The following is a 21,794-nucleotide window of genomic DNA, read 5'->3' as shown; positions in this document are numbered from 1 at the left end:
TAATGCCAGTTCTATTCCCTCCAAAGCCACACGGTCTTTTGGATCTACTATTTTCTTGCCTTGGGCGGTTAAGGGTTTCAGATGTTCAGTAATTTCTCTCTTTTTCAGAGGGTTAAAATTACCTTCTTAACCAATGTAGCTATCCTTCTTTACAACACAGAAACGAGCCATTTATCATCTGAAGACAACTATACTTCTATATTATCAATATTAAAAGTTTAGTTCTTATTCCTACATAATCAAAGTAATGGCCAACGATGCCATTAACATTGTTAGGGGGTGATACATTGGTAAATTTGAAAGTTTAGGGGAGTTTTGTGAGACACCCCTAAGTTTGCCAATGTTTTTACTCGCTTCTAGAGTACTCTTTGTTACTTCCCATTTAGAAAGGAAAGGTCGACCCTTGTTACGTAATTTAGAGTCCTGAACTATTCTTGAGGATGCTAAAAGTCATTTTGCATAGCAAATCTTCAATACTACCGCATTACAAGAAATTTATACTTTTCATTAGTACGATTGAAATTATTATTAGATGCACATGTGTAACCTGTACAGATTTTAATAAAGTAAAATGACCTAAATCCACTTGTATGTATATATTGTTATACATTGATTATGAACCCAGTCAATTTTTCCAATCTACCATGTTAATTTATGGCACATATTTCTAGTGTTTAATAGTTGAGTGAGCTTTACTGGTACCAGCTAAGTAGTTTTTCTATACCTGCTAATTGGTGTTCCAGATTCATGTGATTGTTCTTTCTAGCTCTAGTTGCTTTAGTTGGATTAGTACCAGTCTACAGAGTTGACATTAGGATTAGGATGTCACACGGTGATAAACCTTTTCTGGAGATTTTAGATTTTGAAGACTTGAAGTACATCTCATGTTCATCCCGTTCGATGAAAAGAAGATCGTTTTATGAAAATTGATTTAAAAACTTTTCTAGGTACATGTTTGCTAGTGAAAACTTAACAGATTGTCAGGCTTCTGTTCAGGAGATGCTTGATATTCTGGTAATTGCTAGTCAGTAACTGGTTAAACGCCTTCCTTCTTTCAATCCTATGTTTCATATGACTGGAATAGTTTCTTATGTTTAGAACTTTAGTAATCTTATAGCTTAGGCTGTAGTAATGTTATGAATCAGGATGTTGCTTTACTCAAGTGTATGATTATATAGATTGTTTGATTTCTTTTGATGCAATATTTCTGTATGTAAGTTCACTAGGAATGACTTCTGTATGTAGTATATATGTATGTGTGTGTAGCAATGCTAGTTAAAATATATTATGAGCAATTTACAGGCAGTCAATAACTTTGGAAAATTTCTTGTTTATGACTTATAAAGTTTCATTTAATTTTAAAAAGTTTTATTTAATTTTAATTGCTAACCTCACACATCTGATTCTTGCTTCTCCCTTCTCTTTTGCATATGCTGTGTGGGCCAGTGCTTCCTCAGGAAAAAAGTAAGTTCTAAACCTTCTCAATGCTTGTATATTTCTTGTTTAGTAGCTGTTAGTCCATAACGATAAATTGTGAGCTGCTTTATCTTTGTTTTTTTTGATGAATGGACGGGTTGGCTGTTTCTTTGACATGTCTTCTTTAGGAAAGATTCGCCTTCTTGCCTTAATTTTTAATTAATTTTTATGGTTATAACAGATAATTTAAGCACTTGGCGTTTCCATAAAATTTGCAATGTACATGAGCTCCAATTACTATGTGTATTTCATAGTAGATTACCTAGTTTCCAGCAAAAGGTTTTCTCTTTTTGTTGATTACCTTTTTGTCCAGCTAGAGTATTAAAACAGGAAAATGACACAAAATGAGGTCAGTCTGAGAGAAGTATAGGTTGGATTGGCTCAAAAATCATTTTCAGAGTTGCATATAATCAATATATGATTGTGTTCTGACTGTCATGTTTGTTACCACTGTGCTTGGTTTGTTACCAGAGTGAACATGTCAATCTTTTCAATCAGCTTGACTTGGTCTGGTCATTCACAATTCTTCTTTTAGAAACCTGAAGTTGAATGGGTGCCTTGTGCAAGTCTATCTTCAGTTTCTGTTTAAGAAACATGACTGACCTGTTTGCCCAAATTGAACTGGGATAATAGGGTAAGGTGGACTATATGAATCTTACCCTATTAATCATAGGATCAGATCAGTATCAGGTATACTTTTGGACGAAAAGTGGAGTACACTTCTTCAGTGAGATAGTAATGAAACTGAAGCAGAGTGATCCACCGTTGAATGACTGATAGATCATCACACGAAGTTAGTCACTATGATTGGGCAGCTGACAAGATTCATATCCAAAATAGCAGGGATGCAAGGCCACAAAAACCATTGAGTAAAAAAAAAAAAAATAGTACGAATGACCAAGAAAAAAAAGACAGCGGGTCTGTGCTCCTAGTAAACCCATTGCTTGTTTTCTATGGTCACCAGGTCCCATAGCTTCCAACCTGAAAATAGGGCTGAAGGTGCCTGCCCCTGTTACATGGAGCTACAAAACAGTTACCTGGAGATCTGGTGCCCTCTTGCTCTGGTTTGATAACACCTACCTGTTATGAGAAACCACTGCTGCCTGACAAAAAATTAGGTTATAGTTAATAACTTAACCTTTTCATAGTATAGATTAACTATAACCTTTTCATAGTATAGATTGTTGTTATAATCCCTGTGCATCTGCTTCTAAGTGTTTACACTTTAACAGACTCTATGTTGAAGTGTATTTACTTATGACATATATTTTAAAATAATCAGGCCAACTCAAATCAAATTGGTTGATAAGCTGAACCTGAAACCCCCTTGTTTAATGCATCGGTAAAGTTGGTAAAACTGTTAATATCCTAGAATTCATTTACACTGATCTGGGCCTCCAAGCTTCTCAAGGGATGTTGGTTAGCTGGCTACCCTTAGTCTGAAGCCGTTTGACAAAGATCTACAGAGTGGATCTTTAGAATTGTTTTTTGAGGTCATTTAAAATGAAATGTTTAGTTTCTTGTAATAGAAAAGGCGGCACAGACAGGGAGAAATCATGGCTCTCTTTAGTTTTTTGAACTTTAATTAGGAAAAATTACATTTTTTGTTATCAAATCTGAGGAGGATTAAACACTTGTAAAGACATGTCTATTAACCAATAATCTAAAATCTTGAAAATCATGGAAAAGTGATTCTTGAATATAGTTTTAATCAAGCACAAGTTGGTTTTTGTTCTTTATCACCTGGATTTATGTTTTTTTTTTAAATTTGGCTTGCACTTTCACTATGTTGATGTTGCTGTGTCAAATCTTAAGCTAGTTGCTTCATGTGGCTCTATGGCAAGTGCCTGTCTTAAACAAATGCTAATACTTATTTTTGCACACAGGTACTCCCTTCTGGAAACTTGTATTGAAGCAGTTCGATGATTTGCTTGTTAAAATATTGATTGCAGCTGCAGTGGTTTCATTTATTTTAGCTTTGATTAATGGAGAAACGGGCCTAGCAGCATTTCTGGAACCTTCTGTATGAAACACTCGTGGTTATTTTTCTTATTTTGCAATGATTCTTTGTGTTGAGTTTTTCTGTGCGTTTGAATTTAGTGCATAATTCTTGCACTATTTACGGCTGTACTCAGTGTTAAAGGATATTTTTCCAGTGTTTCCTTCTGGAATTCATATTTTGTTGTGGACTCAATCGACACCTGTATTTCGGGAATTATCTGAAACTTTTTTAGCCTATAAATAGTTATATATCATCCTCAGTTACCAGTCTTCTCCATTCAGCTCTCTCTTTCTCTCTCTCATTCTTCTCTCCTTTTTATACTCCTCATTTTCTTGTTTGGTCAGGTAATTTTAATGATATTGGGAGCAAATGCAGCAGTTGGCGTTATAACTGAAACAAATGCTGAAAAGGCCCTAGAGGTAATAAATTTAATTACCGTAGATACTGGTGGAAGAAACATTTCTTGTCTTATTCACTTTTTTGTCCTATAAGATTTTTATGGTCTTACCTTATCATTCATCTGCACACGTTAGTTCTCCTTTTTCCCCCTTGACACCCTCAAGTATTAAAACAAAGCTTATATCAAACTTTTATTATTGCAAATTAGCAGTTTGAAACTGGCCTATGTAAAGACAGTTCTTAATTTATTTCATCTATATAGCGGTGTCAAATTTATGAGTATTTGAGCTTGTAGGAGGAGCCTAATCTGATGTGTCACCTCTTAGTGATTTGGTCAGCTGCGCTGTTCTAGACTAATAAAAATTATTTACCTTTCAGATTTTCTTTTATCAAACTTCGTTATGATATGGAAGTTATCAACATTGGTAGTTTCAGGACCGTCATGCTTCTGAAGATATTACCATTTTTTGAATTACTGTGGTTCTCCATATAATATTAGGATTAATCATGAATTTATTCGAGGAGATTAGGAATAGGAAATTATTTACATAAATCTGAAGCTTTAAAGGATTTTAGTTATGTGCCTGTGTACAACCTTAAGGTCATCTAAATATTTCCAAGGGCTTGCATGATATGGAAATGTTAGTAAAGTTGTAAAAAGCTTGAGAGGCCTGGATGAATGAAGACGAAAAAAAGGTCCGGGCAAGTTTCATGAACAAAGTAACCTTCCATAACAAAAAGTTGCAGGGAATTCAATGGGGCACCGCTTGTGGATTGGTCAGGGGTTTTATTTATATTTTGGGGTCAAGTACATGCCTTTGATGGTGGAGGTTGTCTCTCAGCAAAATACACCTTCCACTTGTTCATCTTTACAAGAATAATATATCCAAAAACAACATGGATAAAGTAATGTTGTTCTCAATGCAAGTTGATGTAACTTCTATAAGTAGCATGTACCATCTTGATCAAATGTCAGTTTTTTCCTTCTTTTTTCCTCTCTAATGACTGGTATCATGAAATTTTAAATTAAATTAAAAACTTCGTATTTTCTAAAAAAAAAGAAAAAAAGAAAAAAAGGAAAAAAAAGAAAAAGAACTTCGTAAGACGACTTTAATTTTCGAGTTGGACGAGTGTGGATTTCTGCCGCAGTTTTCAGCAAATTTCTCTATGCTTCATTTGAATTCAAATTTCTGCGTGTCCTCGCTCTTGGCTTTCTTCATTCTCTTTTCATCGATATACATACAATTGGCGTCCCCCACCCTCAGAGATATACATACAAGACATTTAAAGAAGACACAACCAGAAAAGTAGACGAGGTCACAGGTAGAAAATGTAAAATAAAGAACCATATCTGGTGTTTGTGGTTGTGAACTTAGTTTTAACTGTACTGGGTTTTTCACTAGATCTTTTTTTATATTAATTGTACATTTGTACTTAAGTTTTCCGTCTCATTTTATAATCCGAAGTATAGATACTTTTCTTTTGGTAAAGTGTCATTGTTTGAATTTTAGCAGCATAAAAACATTATGTAAGGGCCATCTGGAATACTTTTTGAAAGGCTGATGTTCTTCCTCTTTGCTCAATCGTACATTTAACTTCTCCGATTTGGTTATGATTCCTGAAACTGAGATCTTCATAAGCAGATCCCTTACAGCATACCTTTGAGAACACAATGAGCTTTGTTTTTAAATTTAAACTTATCTTTCAGAAATCAGAATGCTTCCTCATGCTCTTTTTAAGAGAATGCTATTGGCATATGTTCTTCTACAGCAGCTTATGTGGTTTTCTCTTCCCGAAGCAATATAACATTTTCCTTGATGAAAATTTATTCCTTAATGATTTTAATGCCTTCTATAATATACTTTGATCAGTCTGTCTGTATTCTTTATTAACCTGTTATAATTTGTGTTGTATCCTTTCTTATTGCGATATTCATAGGAATTGCGGGCATATCAAGCTGATATCGCTACTGTTCTTAGAAATGGTAAGGAATAATAATTTGCTTCTTGGTGCTTATTTGTTGTCTTTGTTCATTCTGCATCTTTATGATAACTATTGTTTTGTAGCTTCTTTCATTAAAGTATACTACTTGAAGCGAGCTCTTAATCAAAACTCAAGTTAATCATGTCATATATGCCAGTTTTAGGTTTTCTAATTTTCTTTTCAATACAAAAACATCCAAGTCCTCCATCTCTTCTTTTTTGAATATATCCATGCATCAGGAATACTTCTTTTATTTTGAAAAGTTAATGATAGTTGTGAATTAGAAACCAAGCAGATTAGAATAAGCAACAATTATTCTGCAAGGTGTCTTAAAGCAATATGCTAGCTTTTGGCTTTTATGATAAGAACTTGAATGGTTAAAAAGTCAATTACTTGGTCAAACCTAGCTTAATTAGATGAGCTTATAAGCTAGTTTTTCAAAAGTTGGGGAACCCCAACTTTTTAATGAGATAAAAGCTAGCTTATTTGAGCTGTCACCAAACATGCAGATATGGAAATGCTAGCTAAAGCTACTATGACCAAAAAATAAGCTCCTCTAAACACCCTCTTGGAGAGGCAGTATCCGCTTAAACTAAATCATGGGCAATGTTCCTACTATCACGGTGTACAATGTACGCTTTTAATCTACTGTGTATTGTTCAAATATGACTTTTTCCTTACTCTTACGCAGTCTAGCCATGACCATATATTTATAGCTTGTTGAAAAACATAGCTGTGGTGTATTTACTGGGAAGCAATGTCTTCTGCAGGTTGCTTTTCAATACTACCTGCTACGGAGCTTGTACCTGGAGATATTGTTGAAGTAGGTGGTAAGTTTACCAATATACATTGATAGAGGTACTTTTCAGAAGCATTCTTTTTCATGGTTTGATTAACTTTCTGTCTTTTGTTTTTACTAGTGGGGTGCAAAGTTCCGGCGGATATGAGAATGATTGAAATGCTTAGTAATCAACTACGAGTTGACCAGGCAATTCTTACGGGTATATGACTCTTTGTATATTGATTTTAATATTCTTGTCGAAACTTTTAGTCATCATTTATCATCTCATTTATGGGAGAACCATGAAAAGGAGAAGCAGTATATGTTGATTCTCAGTAGTATGAAAACATTATTCTGATGTATCAATTGATTTCCTGATTGGAGACTTCTCAGAAATTTAATCATATTAAATACCGATTAATCGTTGTTTTTATTTTCTTTTTTTCTGAGCAATTAGATTATCAGTGTGGTAGATAGTCAAGCAGTATCTGCATAATAAACTGCATTGACTACTTTTACCACCTGACGCTTGTGTCAAAAGCTTAGAATTTCTGTTATATTGGTATCTTGTAAGTAGTCCTACATTATTCCTACCCATGTCCCAATATCAGCTGTATAATGTTGAAAATTTCTGGATCTTTCCCAAACATTGAACTTTGAACCCTTGACAAATTACTCCCAAACCCCATAATTCTGATTATGGGACAATTCATTCAGACAAAGAATCTACATTTAGTTTTTGTTCATCTGCATGGCACGACTTCTCTAGATTATCTTCCACTAGAAGTAAGCCCTTCTAATCAGACGAGACTTATTCTAAGATCTCAGATTTTTTTGCATTGGAGGTTAAAGGTTTTAAAGTTTGTTGAATGCTGGAAAGACTGTACTTTGTAGTTAGTGTTTCAGTATGTGATTTGTTGTGCTGGTATGCAAATCCTGGTGCATACATATGCAAATACATATGCGATCTTGGTCATTTTTGGTGAAAGTAATAAAAAACAACAAAATATATAAAAAATAGGTAATTTCACCAATAAAAAAAAAGAATGCGAACAAATTAATAAAAATAAAAATACGGAATAAATTCAGAACTATGTAGAGATAAGTATTTAGAAATGCATGCAAATGAAATTGGAAATGACTATAAGAGATCACTTGAAGTAAGAAACAATATTTGGTGCATACACAATGAAAACCAAAGTTGCATGAAAATGGCTATGAGTATGGGTACGGGTACGGATACAGGTATGAGCACGACAAAATTGTAAAATGTAGGCTACGGGGGATACGACTACATGTATATTGAGATTAATAATTTATATGTAGTCATTATTGCTTTTCAATTCACGTGTTATTAGAATTAAAGTTCCTATCATGTTTTTAAGTTTCTTTTACTGTGTTGATTATTATTATAAATTGGAAGCTACTCGTATTTGAACTAGACACCCAAGCGACCCTTTAAAATCATAGTTTTGAACCTGAGTATAAGCTGAAACAAACCCGAACTATGTCTATTGAGTTTCAAGAAATGGGTGTGAGCATTGTGAAGTGTAGGATATACATCAAAGAAGTGTTTGACAAGAGTTCTGAACTAAACCATATGTTATAGAATCGAGCACATGTTTGAATAAATGTATGCATATATCCAAGGAGTGTCCATGAAGTTTGGGTACCGATATATCTCGGCTACGTATCTGGTACGGGTACGGCTTCATGATAGAAGCGCTCGGGGAACACAGATGATAACTAAGAAAATAAAAAGAGCTTAACTACTAAGTTACCAAGTAAATTACTGCAACAAAAGCATCTAAATAAGTAAACTTATTAAGCAAATAAAAATACATATGGCTCAAGCGTTAAGATAGAATGCCTTTTAGAGCATCAAGTATTGTTTTATGTTAAAGATAGGGATAAGAGAGTTTAGATAGTTTATTGGCTCTCCTCTACTATCTTATTTATAATAGTTTCATAGATATAAAAGTTATCCCACAACAAATGTGAGACTAAACTAATAATTTATATTGAAGTAAACCTCTCATAACACTCCCCATCAAGGTGGAGCATACATATCATACAAGTCTAACTTGCCACAATTGAATTCACTCGTGTTTTCCCGAGAGAATTTGTAATGAGATTTGCCAATTGATGAGTCGAGGAAACATGTTTTGCTTGAATAACCACACCCGTAATATTCTTACGTACTATGTGACAATCCACTGCAATATGTTTTTTCTGCATCTGGAACTCTAGATTCTCAGCAATATGAATAACATTCTTATTATTACCATACAAATTTATAGGACATTTTGGTCTTAAACCAAGCTCAATTAATAAATCTTTAACCCAGACTAGCACACAAGTCATATTTCCATTGCATGATACCCAAACTCAGCAGTAGATCAAGGTACCAGAGTCTCCTTGCTCTTCTAAGGCACAATATTTCCTCACAACAAGACTATTCTGTAAGTAACCTCGTGTCAGCTGGCAATCATGCCTAATTTGCATTTGAGAACCCTACAACTCTAGTATAACCCGAGTTTGAATGTATAATCCCCTTTATTAGAGCCTTCTTCAAATATCTGATTATCCTTTTGACTACATGCTAGTGTGTTTGTCTTAGGTACTGAATAATAATGGCTCATAATGCTTACAACAAAAGCAATCTCTGGTCTAGTCATTGTTAGGTAATTTAGTTTGTTTACTGATCTTCGATATCTCCCATTATCTTCAAAAATCGTCCACGATCCGCTAACAGCTTAGTATTCACATCCATTGGTGAATCTATACGCCTTACGTCCTAGAAACATTCCTGCTTTTAATAACATATTAGTACCATATTGTTCTGGAAAGGTGAATTCCTTTCTTAGCCTTGCTACTTTAATTGCAAAGAAATACTTTAAGGAGCATTTGTTTGAAAACACTTCCACCAAGCGTTTCTCAGATTGTTAATTCCTTACATTTTATCTCTTGTAATCATAATGTCATCCTCATATGCTATTAAAGGTATTGTTTCCCTTCCTTTAGCCTCCAAAACACCAAGTAATCTTTCTGAGTGCGATTTCTGAGTGCGATGAAGTCCAAACTCCTGAACAACAAATACAAATCTTCCAAATAAAAAGCTCACAATGACTGCTTCGAGCTATATAGTTACCTCTTCAGTTTACACATTCTAATGCTCTCCCTTGAGCAGCATAGCTGAGTGGTTTCTCCAGATAATACTCACCATCAAGAGTACAATTTAGATCTAGATGTATTTATGATATCTTGCTGATATAGTGGCCAATGGTATACTGCATCTAGAGATATCAAAATTTGCATAGATGCCATCTTGGTCACATATGGAAATGTCTCCTGATAGTCAAGCTCATACACTTGTGAGTACCCAATTGCAACCTATATTGCCTTTAAACGTGCTAGCGAATTGTCATGGTTTATCTTAACAATATAAACCCATTGACAGCTAACACCTTTCTTTCCTATAGTGGGATAGAAAGGAGACTAGATCTAGTTTGATATTTTGCTCTAAAGCCATCATTTCTCTTGCATTGCCTCTGCCTATCGTGAGATAGAAAGAGCTTCAGATGCTGACTGGGAACATGGTGTTAGTCTATAGAAGAGAGAAAAGCTTGATATGAGGATGACAAATGAGAGAAAATTAGAAGAGTGAGAAGTAAAGAGGATGAGAAGTACAATTATGTTTACCCCCTCGAGGAGTAATGAGAATACTACCATTAGGTACATTAGTAGTACTAGAGTGCCGTGTAATAGCCGTATTCTTACTAGACTGATATTTAAGAGTTGGAAACGAAGCTGATGTTGGCTCATAAGCAGGAGATCCAACATGTATAAATTTGAACATGATCTTTATATCTTGGCGGTTTTGTATCCAATGCTATATCAGAAGTTAATAGTGTATGTCATTTAGCACTTCATGAACATGAAAATAACCAAAATCATCCTCGATGTCTCATGGAGACTCTGACAAAGCCCGACCAACTCAATGGAAGTAAATCAACAAAGAAGATATATTGATCTAAAGGACATTAACATTTATATCCTTTATAATATGAGAATAACCAAGGAATATATCTCTCAAGGTTCAAGAGTCAAGTTTAGTTTTGTGAGGGGTTATATTGTGGATAAAGCACATAGGCCTAAAAAACTTTTGGAGATAAGGAAAATAACTCATGATTCAGATGTAAATCAGAAGATGGAATTTTGTTATCTAGAATAATGTAATGTATGTGATTGATCAAATGTGTGAGAATTGCAGAACTCCAAAAATTTTAGGAACTTGCCTATTGATTAGAAGAGTTCGGGCAATTTCAAGTAAATAATAGTTGTTATGCTCAACAACTTCATTTTGTTGTGTGATATACTCACAATAAGATTGATGCAAATATACTTTTATTCCATAAATTCCTTATTACATGGATCAAATATACTCTTTAGCATTAGTAGATCTCAAAATTGATATAAATGTATTAAAATGATTATTAATTCATGAACAAAAAATTTTGAAGTGTGAAAATGCTTTGGATCTTGATTTCACAAATAAATCCAAGTTATATGAGAAAAATCATCTACGTAACCCACAAAATATTTTTAACCAAGTTTCGAACTAATAGGACAATAACCACATACATCAGATTCAACTAACGTAAACAGGCTTTTAGTCTTCTTATTGACCCTACTAGGATAGGACACATGATTGTATTTTCCTAATTGACACGACTCACAATATTAAGAGTAAACATGACTTAGAGAAGATACTAAAAGTTTTAAAACATGTAAGGGGTTGACCAAATGACAGTGATAGTAAATGTTTATGCAGAGTTGGTACATGCTATCTAGATGGATGCTCCTTAATTGTAGGATTTACTCACCAAATGTTCTCTTTGAACTTTGTATTTGTTTAGCTCTATTGCCTAAGCTATCGATTTTACAAGCCACCTAAGCTATGGATTTTACAAGCCACTCAAATACACATTTGTTTGCAAAACAAGGTGAGAGCATAATGAAATCCACATATTGTGTGTTCATCCCAATAATAACATAATGAAACATTAGATAAATAATAATCAAATAATTTAGCACAAAGAAATTCTATAGAGATTGAGAAACTGGGTACACCTTGAAAGATGAAGTCTATATCAAGACAAAAAAATAGTAGGAAAAAAATTAGGTGATCATAAAAGCATTTTTTAAAAAGAGGTTCTTCCTGATGGAAATTAAGCAGACGTTGAAAGATGATAAGTTTGAAGTCTATATCAAGATAAAAAAAATGGCAGAGAAAAGATTAGATCTTGATAACAAAAACACTTACGCAGAGAAGTCTCTTTCTGGTGAAAGTTGAAGTATCGAAAGAATTTGGGAGATGAACGCTTAAGGGTCTCTTGAGAAAGTTGAGTGTACAGAAAGTCGCTAAAATGTTTTGCAAGAGTCTTTTAAGAAATTTTAATTGGCTAAGTTATTTCTATTGTGAAATAACCAAGTGTTTATTATAACAGCCAAAATTAGTATCTAAATAGTCAAATTGTACCTCAAAAAGTCAAAATATATTCATGCAAGCACTGCTTAATGTATCTTCTTTTTTTTAGGAGGGGATGTTTGCCACTAGGACCCTTGCCTTTAGGCCTATAGTCGTTTAGCTCCATTGAGGGTGGTGGTGATCAGCTGGCTGCTAATTGTTCGTGATGCCATCGGTCGGTTGGGTCTAAATAATGTCCATTTAGTTTGAGACCTTGAGCCTTTTTTTACTCTGATTAGGTCTAAACAGGATGCATATGATAGAATATGATCATTTGAACTCGTGTGTAAGTTAAATAGAATCTGGATGACGTAAAAACAATAATGATGATGTTTTTCCTCATTTAGATAATTAGTTATGGTTGAATAAAATCCTATAGGCAAATTTGATCCTTATTATTTTACTTTGGCCTAAGATTTAATATCTTGGTTGATCTATCGACATCTCTTAAACTTCTTTCGGTACTCTTCTATATGATCTGTAATTTGATAGCTTTTTTATGGAGTCATTGCAAACTTTTTTCACCCTCATTTAAATAAATGCTATAGGTGCGATTTTATCCTCCCTCCAACAATGTTTCACTATTATCCTTATGTAAAATAACCAATTAAATTTAATATTACCTCCATGGAATGTTTGTCTATTAACAGTTGTTATTTATTGTTGCTCAGGTTTCATTATGAGATGCGTCTTTTTTTTATAATAGTTATTTTTGTCCTCTATTTATCACCAACAAAGTGCATGTTCACGTCTCTTTTAACTCATTGCTGAATGATTTGGAATACGATAAATTTATAGTTAAATTAAGGCTTTAGTCCCTACTTGCCCTTATACTATTAAATTTGTCCTTTCTTATTCTGTGAATTTTTTTTAGTGCCTACATGCCCCCTTGAACTAATAAAGTCTATTGCTTACCCTCGAACTATATTTGGTCTCACTTTGCCCCTTAGACTATTAAATCCGTGTCTGTTTATCCCTTGAAATGCGAAATTCAATATATATTTATCACCTTTGATTAATTACTCTTTGGGTCTTCTCATTTAACTTATGAGAAGAAAGTGGAGTTTAGGGGCAATATGGGGACCAAAAGTAGTTCAGGGGTAAGCAAAGAACAAATTAAATAGTTTAAGAGGCATATGTAAGCACTAAAAATAATTCAAGGGGTTAAGAAGGGATAAACTAATAGTTTAGGGGGTAAGTAGGGACTAGAGCCTTAAATTAATGTCTTTTATTCAAACTTTTTCTCTTATATATATTTTAACTTGAGTCGAGTCTTGTCAAATCCTTTTGCCTAGAACATTATTTATGAGCTAATTTTATTTTTCTCAACACTAGGTGAAAGCTGCTCTGTTGCAAAAGATATTGAATCAACTTTAGCAGCTAATGCTGTTTATCAGGATAAAACAAACATTCTCTTCTCGGTAAGTTTTTAGTGCGCTATTTATTGACTCGGTTCTTTTGTAAATTTTGTTCTTCTTTTAATTATTTCCAATAAGAATATATTCTTTTTTTGTGTCGCCTTAGTTGTGAGTGGACATGGGGGAACTCATTTATCTCTCTAACTTAATTAGTTATTGTAGGTGGAGGATATTTTTTTCATTTAAAAATCGTGAACGCCAATTGTGGCGACAAAAGCATAAGGATTAATCTTCAAAAAGTTATATATGTTGCACATTTAGATTATGAAGTGATGTAATGTAAGAGTAGGATGACAACATGGATTGATATCTAATGCTTCTAATGCTTCACAAATACCTGTGAAGTATGTTGTGAAAAAATATTGATTTCACTGGTGGAAAATGATGATATGATCAAATTTGAATAATCATACTAAGTCCATTTTAAATTAATTATAGGGAACCAAATAAAAAAAAATTATCTTAGATTTCCATTTTCTTTTAACATTTGGGAGTTTTGGTTGTTCTATATGTTGAGTGAAGGCTACACCATTGGCGTATGTTATACTCACTTGTGAATTTGATTTTGGATCCACTTTAGCTCTTTACATTCTTTTTCCTTAAATGTTCATTTGGTTCTCTATGACTGGTCATATCATTTCCTCTCTTGGTTCAAACTTTCATCCTTTAGGAAAACTTGGATGTTTGTTCCTGAATTGTGTGAGGTTAATTGCTTATCTATGTTTTGAAAAAAATGGTTTATCTTATTTAGGTTTATTCATAGAGTGTTTGTTTATGATAAAAAATGGTTGGTGAAAACATGAAGTTTGGTATCTTTTTAGAGCTTTGTTGACTTTAAGTTAACTTCGTTAGTATGAATGTTGCAATATTTTAGTGGGAAGTCATTTGAATAACGCAATCTTGAAAATTGATTGATGATGACGATCAAATATAATATGTTATTGAGCTAGATACTACTATACTATGGCTTGAACTTTCAACCTTTCAGAAATTTTTATACTGGAACATTTTTTTTTCAACAATAGCAATCCCAAATTTTAAGGGTTGATTACATGAATCCTACTCTTATACTCAGTTTTGTTGAGGGTTGTGTCCTCCACTAAGTTAATTCATCTCATATCACTCTTATTAGTTTCTAACCAAGTTCTAGTAGTCCTACCTCTTATTTTTCTTTCTCCATTAATTGTAATGCTATCCCGCATCTAATTGGTCATTTAATGGCCTCTGTTGCACATGACCAACCATCTCAAATGATTTTCTCTGGTTTTTTCCTTTATAGGAGCAAACTCTAATTATCTACAAATGCACTCTATATACTCGTGAATTGTTTTCAACAACATGATCATGTTTTGATAGTGCAAATTGCACTCTTTAACCAAAGTGTATCCGGGCTTATAATCTTGCCATTTTTCTATGAAACACCCTCAATCATGTTTAATCCCATGGGAAAAAGAAAAAAAGAACAATTTGATATTCTCATGGTGCTTGAACTCTATGTTTATATATGCTTCTGCATGTTTCTTACTTAAAAATAAATCATAAACATGCCCTTTTCTTTAGTTTCTTTCTTGAAGACAACCTTTGAGCATATGTTACTTAGGAAATTATATGAGGGAAACATCACAATAGTAATCTTTTTAGGTGGTTATATATGGCTATACGGAAGACTATTGTTTGCATCGAGTGTTCCCAAGGCAATCTAGTTTTCTTTAGTTCTTACAATTTAAGATAAAAGAAATTTTTAAGTCATATATAGGATATAGGAACGATTGAAACAGAATTGAATTCCCCGGTGAATGGACTCCGGGAAGATAGAACAAAAATAATTAAGTAAAAATTAAGTTAATAGTAGGAATGAATGAACATCTTTAAAAAAAAGATTTATTCTTTCCTATGAAGGAATCTATAAAAATTATTCAACAGGCTCTAGAAAGGATTCCTGGAGGACCTTATGAAAATTTAGAAGTCCGACGCTTTAATAGAATAAAAAATTCCAAACGGACTAATTTTGACCATAGATTTATTACTAAAAACTTTCACCCAATTTTGAATTGTCAAAACAAAAACTTTATGTGAGAGTAAATGTCCCAAAAGGAGAATTAGGAATTTATTTGATAGGAGATAGTAGTGTTTTCACCTGGAGATGGAAAATTCATCCACAAGGTTTTATCAATTTAAAAATTCTACCTCAACTAGTTAAAAGAATAAAATTGGCTAAAATCATGACGATACTAGGTAGTATAGATATCATTATGGGAGAAGTTGATTGTTGATATGATAATTGATACGACAGAAATAGAAGTACAAGTTATCAATTTTTTTTTCTAAAGTAGAATCCTTAAAAGAAGTCTATGGCCTCATATGGATCTTTGTTTCTGTTTTAACCCTTCTATTAGTAATCATAATAGGGGTACTCGTAATTATGTGGTTAGAAAGAGAAATATCCGTAGCAATACAACAACGTATCGGGCCTGAATATGCTGGCTCTAATGGTGTCAATAAGAAAGCGCCAAACATTTCTAGATATATTATTCAAAAGAATCAACACAATACACCCAGTCGATTAGATCTGAGAAAATTTTGTCGCTGTTGTCACAAGCATACGATTCATTGGGAAATAAAGAAATAGATCATCCGAATCTTACAACAACCAATAAGGTATTCCATGCTTTCTGTGTCGGTATAAGAATACAACTATTCCATCTATAATGATATCAAATTGAAAGGGGAAATGTTAAAAGACTGACCCACAAGTTTGTCCAATGTTCAAAATAACGATACTGCGTAACGCTCTACCTTCTGATAATGGTTAAAGAAATGCAAAGAAAAGTAATGCATGTTTATTAATAATTAATTATTTAAATATTTTATAAATGCAAATTATTCATGATGACTTTATTAATTAAAATCATCAAAATTTTCAAACATGGGGGAGGACCGAAAGAGTTAAAAGGAGTTACGATTTAGAAACCTTTTGTCTTCGTCAAGAAGAGTTAGGTTATAAAAGTTGGAGCGGTTCTAGAGGTGAGATAAGGTTAATCTTTCTTCATCGACGAGAGGTGATGATGGATCAGAGGAAGAACCAGAGAGGAGTCTTGTCATCAATGAAGATAGAGGAAGATAGAAGCGTTCTTGTCGGTGAGAGGCTGTCTTCGTTAGAGGCGTGAGAGGGAGAGAGAAGAGATCGAGTGGTTTTCTTCTTCGTCGAAGGCGTGAGAGGAGGCGGAGGAGATAGGGCTGTGGATTTGCTATTTTTTTTCACATGAATGAAATTGGGGTCGTGCGATTTGATTGTGAACTTATTTGACTTAAGGTGATTTGGACTGTGGAGATATTGCCACTTGTCCAATTTTGATTACTAATTTTGCGCAATTTAACAAACGTTGAATAACACTTAATGTAATGTAGATAAAACACATTTATAGTGTTATTTTCTGCATTAAATGCGACATACGTTTTCTGCCTAAGTTTTATTATACTTTGGCTCAATTAGGTGTCAAAATGGGTTATAACAAGTTTTAAAATGGTTTTTTTCTATACCGGTTTGTGCATCCTTCTTAGGTGAGTTGTATAAGAGATGACCGATTTGATGTTTCTTTATCGTTCTCATATTGGGTCGAACTCATTAGTTATGATTATTATGCATAGTCGGATTGTTGTAAGCTAATACTCTGCATTTTCTCTTTAAATTTATTAAGTTATAGGCGACCACCTTAGGTTAGTTAACTTCTTTGTTCTATTATTTCCCAAACTTCTCTATTAGATGTTTCGTTATATGACATGATGGTTATGATTTTAATGTTCCTATCTAGGGTACCGTCGTGGTGGCTGGCAGGGCTAGAGCTGTTGTTGTTGGCGTAGGATCTAATACTGCAATGGGTAGCATACGCGATGCCATGCTAAGAACAGAAGATGTAAGTTGCTGATGTTTCCATCTTGTGTGTAGTTTTAAGTCTTCGTATATTTGTATGTCCTTTTTCTCTAATGATTTATAGTTTTGAAGACCTCTTTCTCTGTTTGCTAGTTTTATCAAGGGTACATAACAGCAGATGATGTGACAAACCATATTTATCCTATTGTTTCTATTTTTATATAAATGATAATTTTACAGGAAGTCACGCCTTTAAAGAAGAAGCTTGATGAATTTGGGACATTTCTGGCTAAGGTACTGACACATCTATTTACCATTGTTCATTGTTAATTCTGCGCAACTCTATAATGAATCTTACATGCTGAAGGCAAAATTGTTAAAATATATAGCATATCTTCCTAATGGTAATGTACAAAATAGTATCTCTGTGCAACGAAATAATTCAAAACTTGGAAGCATGTTTCTTTTTAGTTAGAGAAAACAAAACGTGTTATTTGTAGAGTTAGGTAATGTTCTTTTGTGAACCCTAAGATAATTTGTATAGTCTGATGTTTTCTTTTTCTTTTCTTTTAACTTCTTTATTTGGGAAATAAAGAACTTGTCTTCATTTTGGTTCTCCCTTTCCATTATCACCTTGATAATCACTATCTAAAGAAATTATTTTATAAAGGAAAACACGAAATAATTTTTTTGTCCAGTGTACACATGCTTCAGCCATTGTGTGCACGTAGATCATAACCTGGCAAAACTAGTATAAGGTTTACAAAGGAGTACACGAAGGTTTATATGCCTTCATGAAGCTTGAATTCCATTGCATACATGTTCTAATTAAATTTCTCTGTCTCCTGTGTTTTTATATGGGATATTCTTCTACATGTGAATACGCACACAAATAAAACTTGTATTCCTGTTCTTTAAAATCGGATATAGATATAATCGGGTGTGTGGGAAAGAAAACATATGCGTAGCCATTATAAAGGAAACAAGTACGTCTCAGAACTATGTAGGTGGTGCAAGAGTGATTTAGATACAAGCTATCCTATCTAAAGCCTTTTTAGTATGTCTGATGCACCCAAAACCTAGGATAACTTCTTGAATCACCCAAATCAGCTTAAGATTACCAGTCTGATATTAAGTTGGTATATCCATCTTATCGAAACAAGTAATTTGGATATATGTGTCCAGCCTTTTGCTCATATCCATTTAATTATCTAGATGCTACCTAACTAGAGAGATATACATATTTATATTGAACCAGATATGGTTGATATCTGTAACTACATTTGATTGGATGTGGATGCAAATATATTTGTGGTTTCTGCTTTGCACTCATATTATAAGCATCCATTTGACGGTCATAAAATAAATTGCATAACACAGAAAAATAGGAACAAATTATTTGTGACATAAAAGCTTTAAATTGCAATGTTTTTTGTATGTACATTTGGCATAATAAACAAGATGGATGGAGTGAATTGTCTATTTGCATGACTCATGATGAAGGTTAATTGGTGGGGACAAAGTTGAAGTTTGTTGAACCATAAAGCTAACAAAAGAAAGTGATTTTATCAGAATATTTTGCAACAAAGATACGTGAAGAGGGCTCTATTGTAAGCTACCAACGAAAGATTAAAGATCTGCATTTTTATGTTAATCTACGCATAAATTAGCTTTTAATAGAGACGAACAATGCAACTTTACAACTTTTTCATATGAAGTTTTTTTTACAAGGAGTGTGTTATTTTAGATGTAAAAGAAAGATATCATTTTGTTCATACAAAATATCAAGTGGTTTCGAAAGTCCTAATTCTTTCGTCAAAGGTTTTTAAATTTCCTATTGCTGAATAATATACTTCTAGCAACAACTTTATTCATATATAAAAACACAATTGCTTGATCTCTCAAGCTAATTTACATGTGTAGAAAAATGAATGTTGCAGATCTTCCATGGTATGCACAATGGAGTCCTCACAAAGTTTATTTTAGGGGCTGTTCTCACATGATACTCTGCATATATCTCGTAAACATATACATACTTCCTTTTTAGTATGTATGTATGTATGTATGTATATATATACACACACATATATGTATACATATTCATATACATATACATATACATATATACATACACATATACATACACATAAACATATACACACACACGTGTACACACACACATGTGTACACACACACGCACTCACTCACGCACGCACCCACACACCCCCACCCACACCCCCCCACCCACACCCACCCACCCACACACACGCACGCACACACGCACCCACGCACGCACGCACGCACACACGCGCGCGCACACACACAGAGGGGAAGAGGAGAGGATAGGGAGGGGGAGAGGAGAGGAAAGGGAGAAGGTGGATGGGCCATTGGTGGAGGGGGAGGAGAGGAGAAAAGAATTTATGGTTTGGAGAAACCCTAAAGGCGGAGGAGGTGAATGAAGAAGAGGAGATGGAGAGGAGAGGGAAGATATAAGGTGGGAGAGGACGGGGAGAGGGAGAGGGGAGGCATGGTGTAGGAGAAGAGGAGGGAAGGAAGAAAGTAGAGAGAGAAGAAGGTGCAGCGGGTATTTTTGAAAATTTTTGGGATAAATGGTGGCAAATGTGTGACATTGAGAACAAGTAAACAAACTAAGGTATTTTACATTAAAAAAAGATGGGTAAGTTGCAATTTGGGCAAAAGTTAAGGTGATGTTCATGTAAAAACCCTTAAAAGGTCCAAAAATTAGAAATATAGGATATAAATTAGACGGTAAACTAATAAAATAACTCTAAAAATATAAGTAAAGACAACTAGACTTTAAAGCAGTTTTGCATAGGAACGGGCACAAGTACTGCTGGGGGTATGGTTATGGGAGACAAAAGTAGGGTATGGGGACACAAGTATACATTAAAATGAATAATTTACATGAGTTTAATATTGTTTTTTCATTCACGTGTTGTGCTAATTAAAATTCCTACACCATTTCATGTTTCTTTTATTATGTAGATTATAAACTAGGAAACCATACATTTTAAATTGGATATCAAAACGAGCTTAAAATCATACTTTTAATCGTTTACGGATTGAAATGAACCTGATCATGTGCAACGAGTTTCAGGAAGTGGATGTCAAGTGTAGGATATATGCCAAAAAAGTTTATGACAAATGAATTAAAACATGTACTATATAATTGGGTACACGTCTAAAAATACATTTACACATATGTTCAAGGATTGTCGGTGTTAGATATGGGTATAATACATGTTATGTACAGGTACAACTTCATGATAGATGTATCCACACAACACAGCTTTAGAGTCATATGGAGAAGAACTTAAGAAGTAACATCTGCAATACAAGCTTCTGAATTAAAGAATATTAAACACGTACTCGCTGTCGACAATCACCATATTGTCACCATTGAATTATATGATGGAGGATCTCGTTTTGAGTTTGAACCTGTACAGTATAAGTTGCGTGGTTTGGACCCATCTAGAAAATAATATGTGTCCGTGTAAGAGATATAACCTTCATGGACTGATGGCATTTTCACACTGCTTGTTTAGCTACATAGATCTAGTTCCATGCAGAATTGGGACATGTCTCCATGTTAACTTCGCGACTGCGTAAACCGTATTTTTTAACACTTGACATATCATGTAAAACAATACATATTATTCCTTGTTGGCATTCACAATGCGCATCATCTAAAATATGCATCTTCTTTGTTTTTTGTGTAGAAAGATTATATTCCTAATTAGTTTGACCGTTTTTAAGTTAAAGCTGCAAATCCACCCAGGATGGGTGTCTTATCAAATGGGTGCTGATCACATTCCTTTTTGGTCAAGCTTTTACACTGTATCTGTTGCCTTCTTGATCATAGTTACTAGTTTATGTGGAATGTTAGAAAATTTTCTGCAGTTTCATGAAGTCATTATTAGCTCTGCTATTTTAAGCCAACAGCTGCTGCTTAGGCTGACATGTCATTCATTTTAGGTCATTGCAGGGATTTGTGTCCTTGTATGGGTTGTAAATATTGGCCATTTCCAGGATCCTTCTCATGGTGGATTCATAAGAGGTGCTATTCATTACTTCAAGGTATTTCTAATGTCTAATCTTACTATGTAATTCTTATGCATTCATCTTTCCATGTTTCATCCAGTTTAGCAATCTTTTACCCTTACTACATATATACATATATACACTCTTCTGGGTCAAGATTAACTAACATCAAGTGGCAAGGGGTGCTTCTCATTGTTAGTTTTCCCCTTAAATTGCACCAAGATTAACTGAAGCGGATCTAGGAAGGTCTGTTCAGGTCATACTTGATTACT

General features: G+C 33.8%; 1 protein-coding gene across 2 annotated transcripts in view; it reads left to right on the top strand.

Moving 5' to 3' along the window:
• LOC109833144 (calcium-transporting ATPase 3, endoplasmic reticulum-type) overlaps positions 1-21,794 on the top strand; it is an 82,999-nt gene that overhangs the window by 13,978 nt on the left and 47,227 nt on the right. For both annotated transcript variants that reach the window (XM_020400705.1, XM_020400706.1), the window contains exons 6-15: positions 1,447-1,464; positions 3,363-3,499; positions 3,823-3,897; positions 5,816-5,861; positions 6,631-6,690; positions 6,781-6,861; positions 13,507-13,592; positions 17,402-17,503; positions 17,701-17,754; positions 21,457-21,558. In XM_020400705.1, the coding sequence (XP_020256294.1) occupies positions 1,447-1,464; positions 3,363-3,499; positions 3,823-3,897; positions 5,816-5,861; positions 6,631-6,690; positions 6,781-6,861; positions 13,507-13,592; positions 17,402-17,503; positions 17,701-17,754; positions 21,457-21,558 (761 nt within the window). The remainder of the gene's footprint in view (positions 1-1,446; positions 1,465-3,362; positions 3,500-3,822; positions 3,898-5,815; positions 5,862-6,630; positions 6,691-6,780; positions 6,862-13,506; positions 13,593-17,401; positions 17,504-17,700; positions 17,755-21,456; positions 21,559-21,794) is intronic.

Source organism: Asparagus officinalis, chromosome 3 (genome assembly GCF_001876935.1).
Source record: "Asparagus officinalis chromosome 3, Aspof.V1, whole genome shotgun sequence".
Classification (NCBI taxonomy): domain Eukaryota; kingdom Viridiplantae; phylum Streptophyta; class Magnoliopsida; order Asparagales; family Asparagaceae; genus Asparagus; species Asparagus officinalis.
The sequence above is the reverse complement of the archived record's forward strand: the minus strand, read 5'-3'. Positions and strand labels throughout refer to the sequence as shown.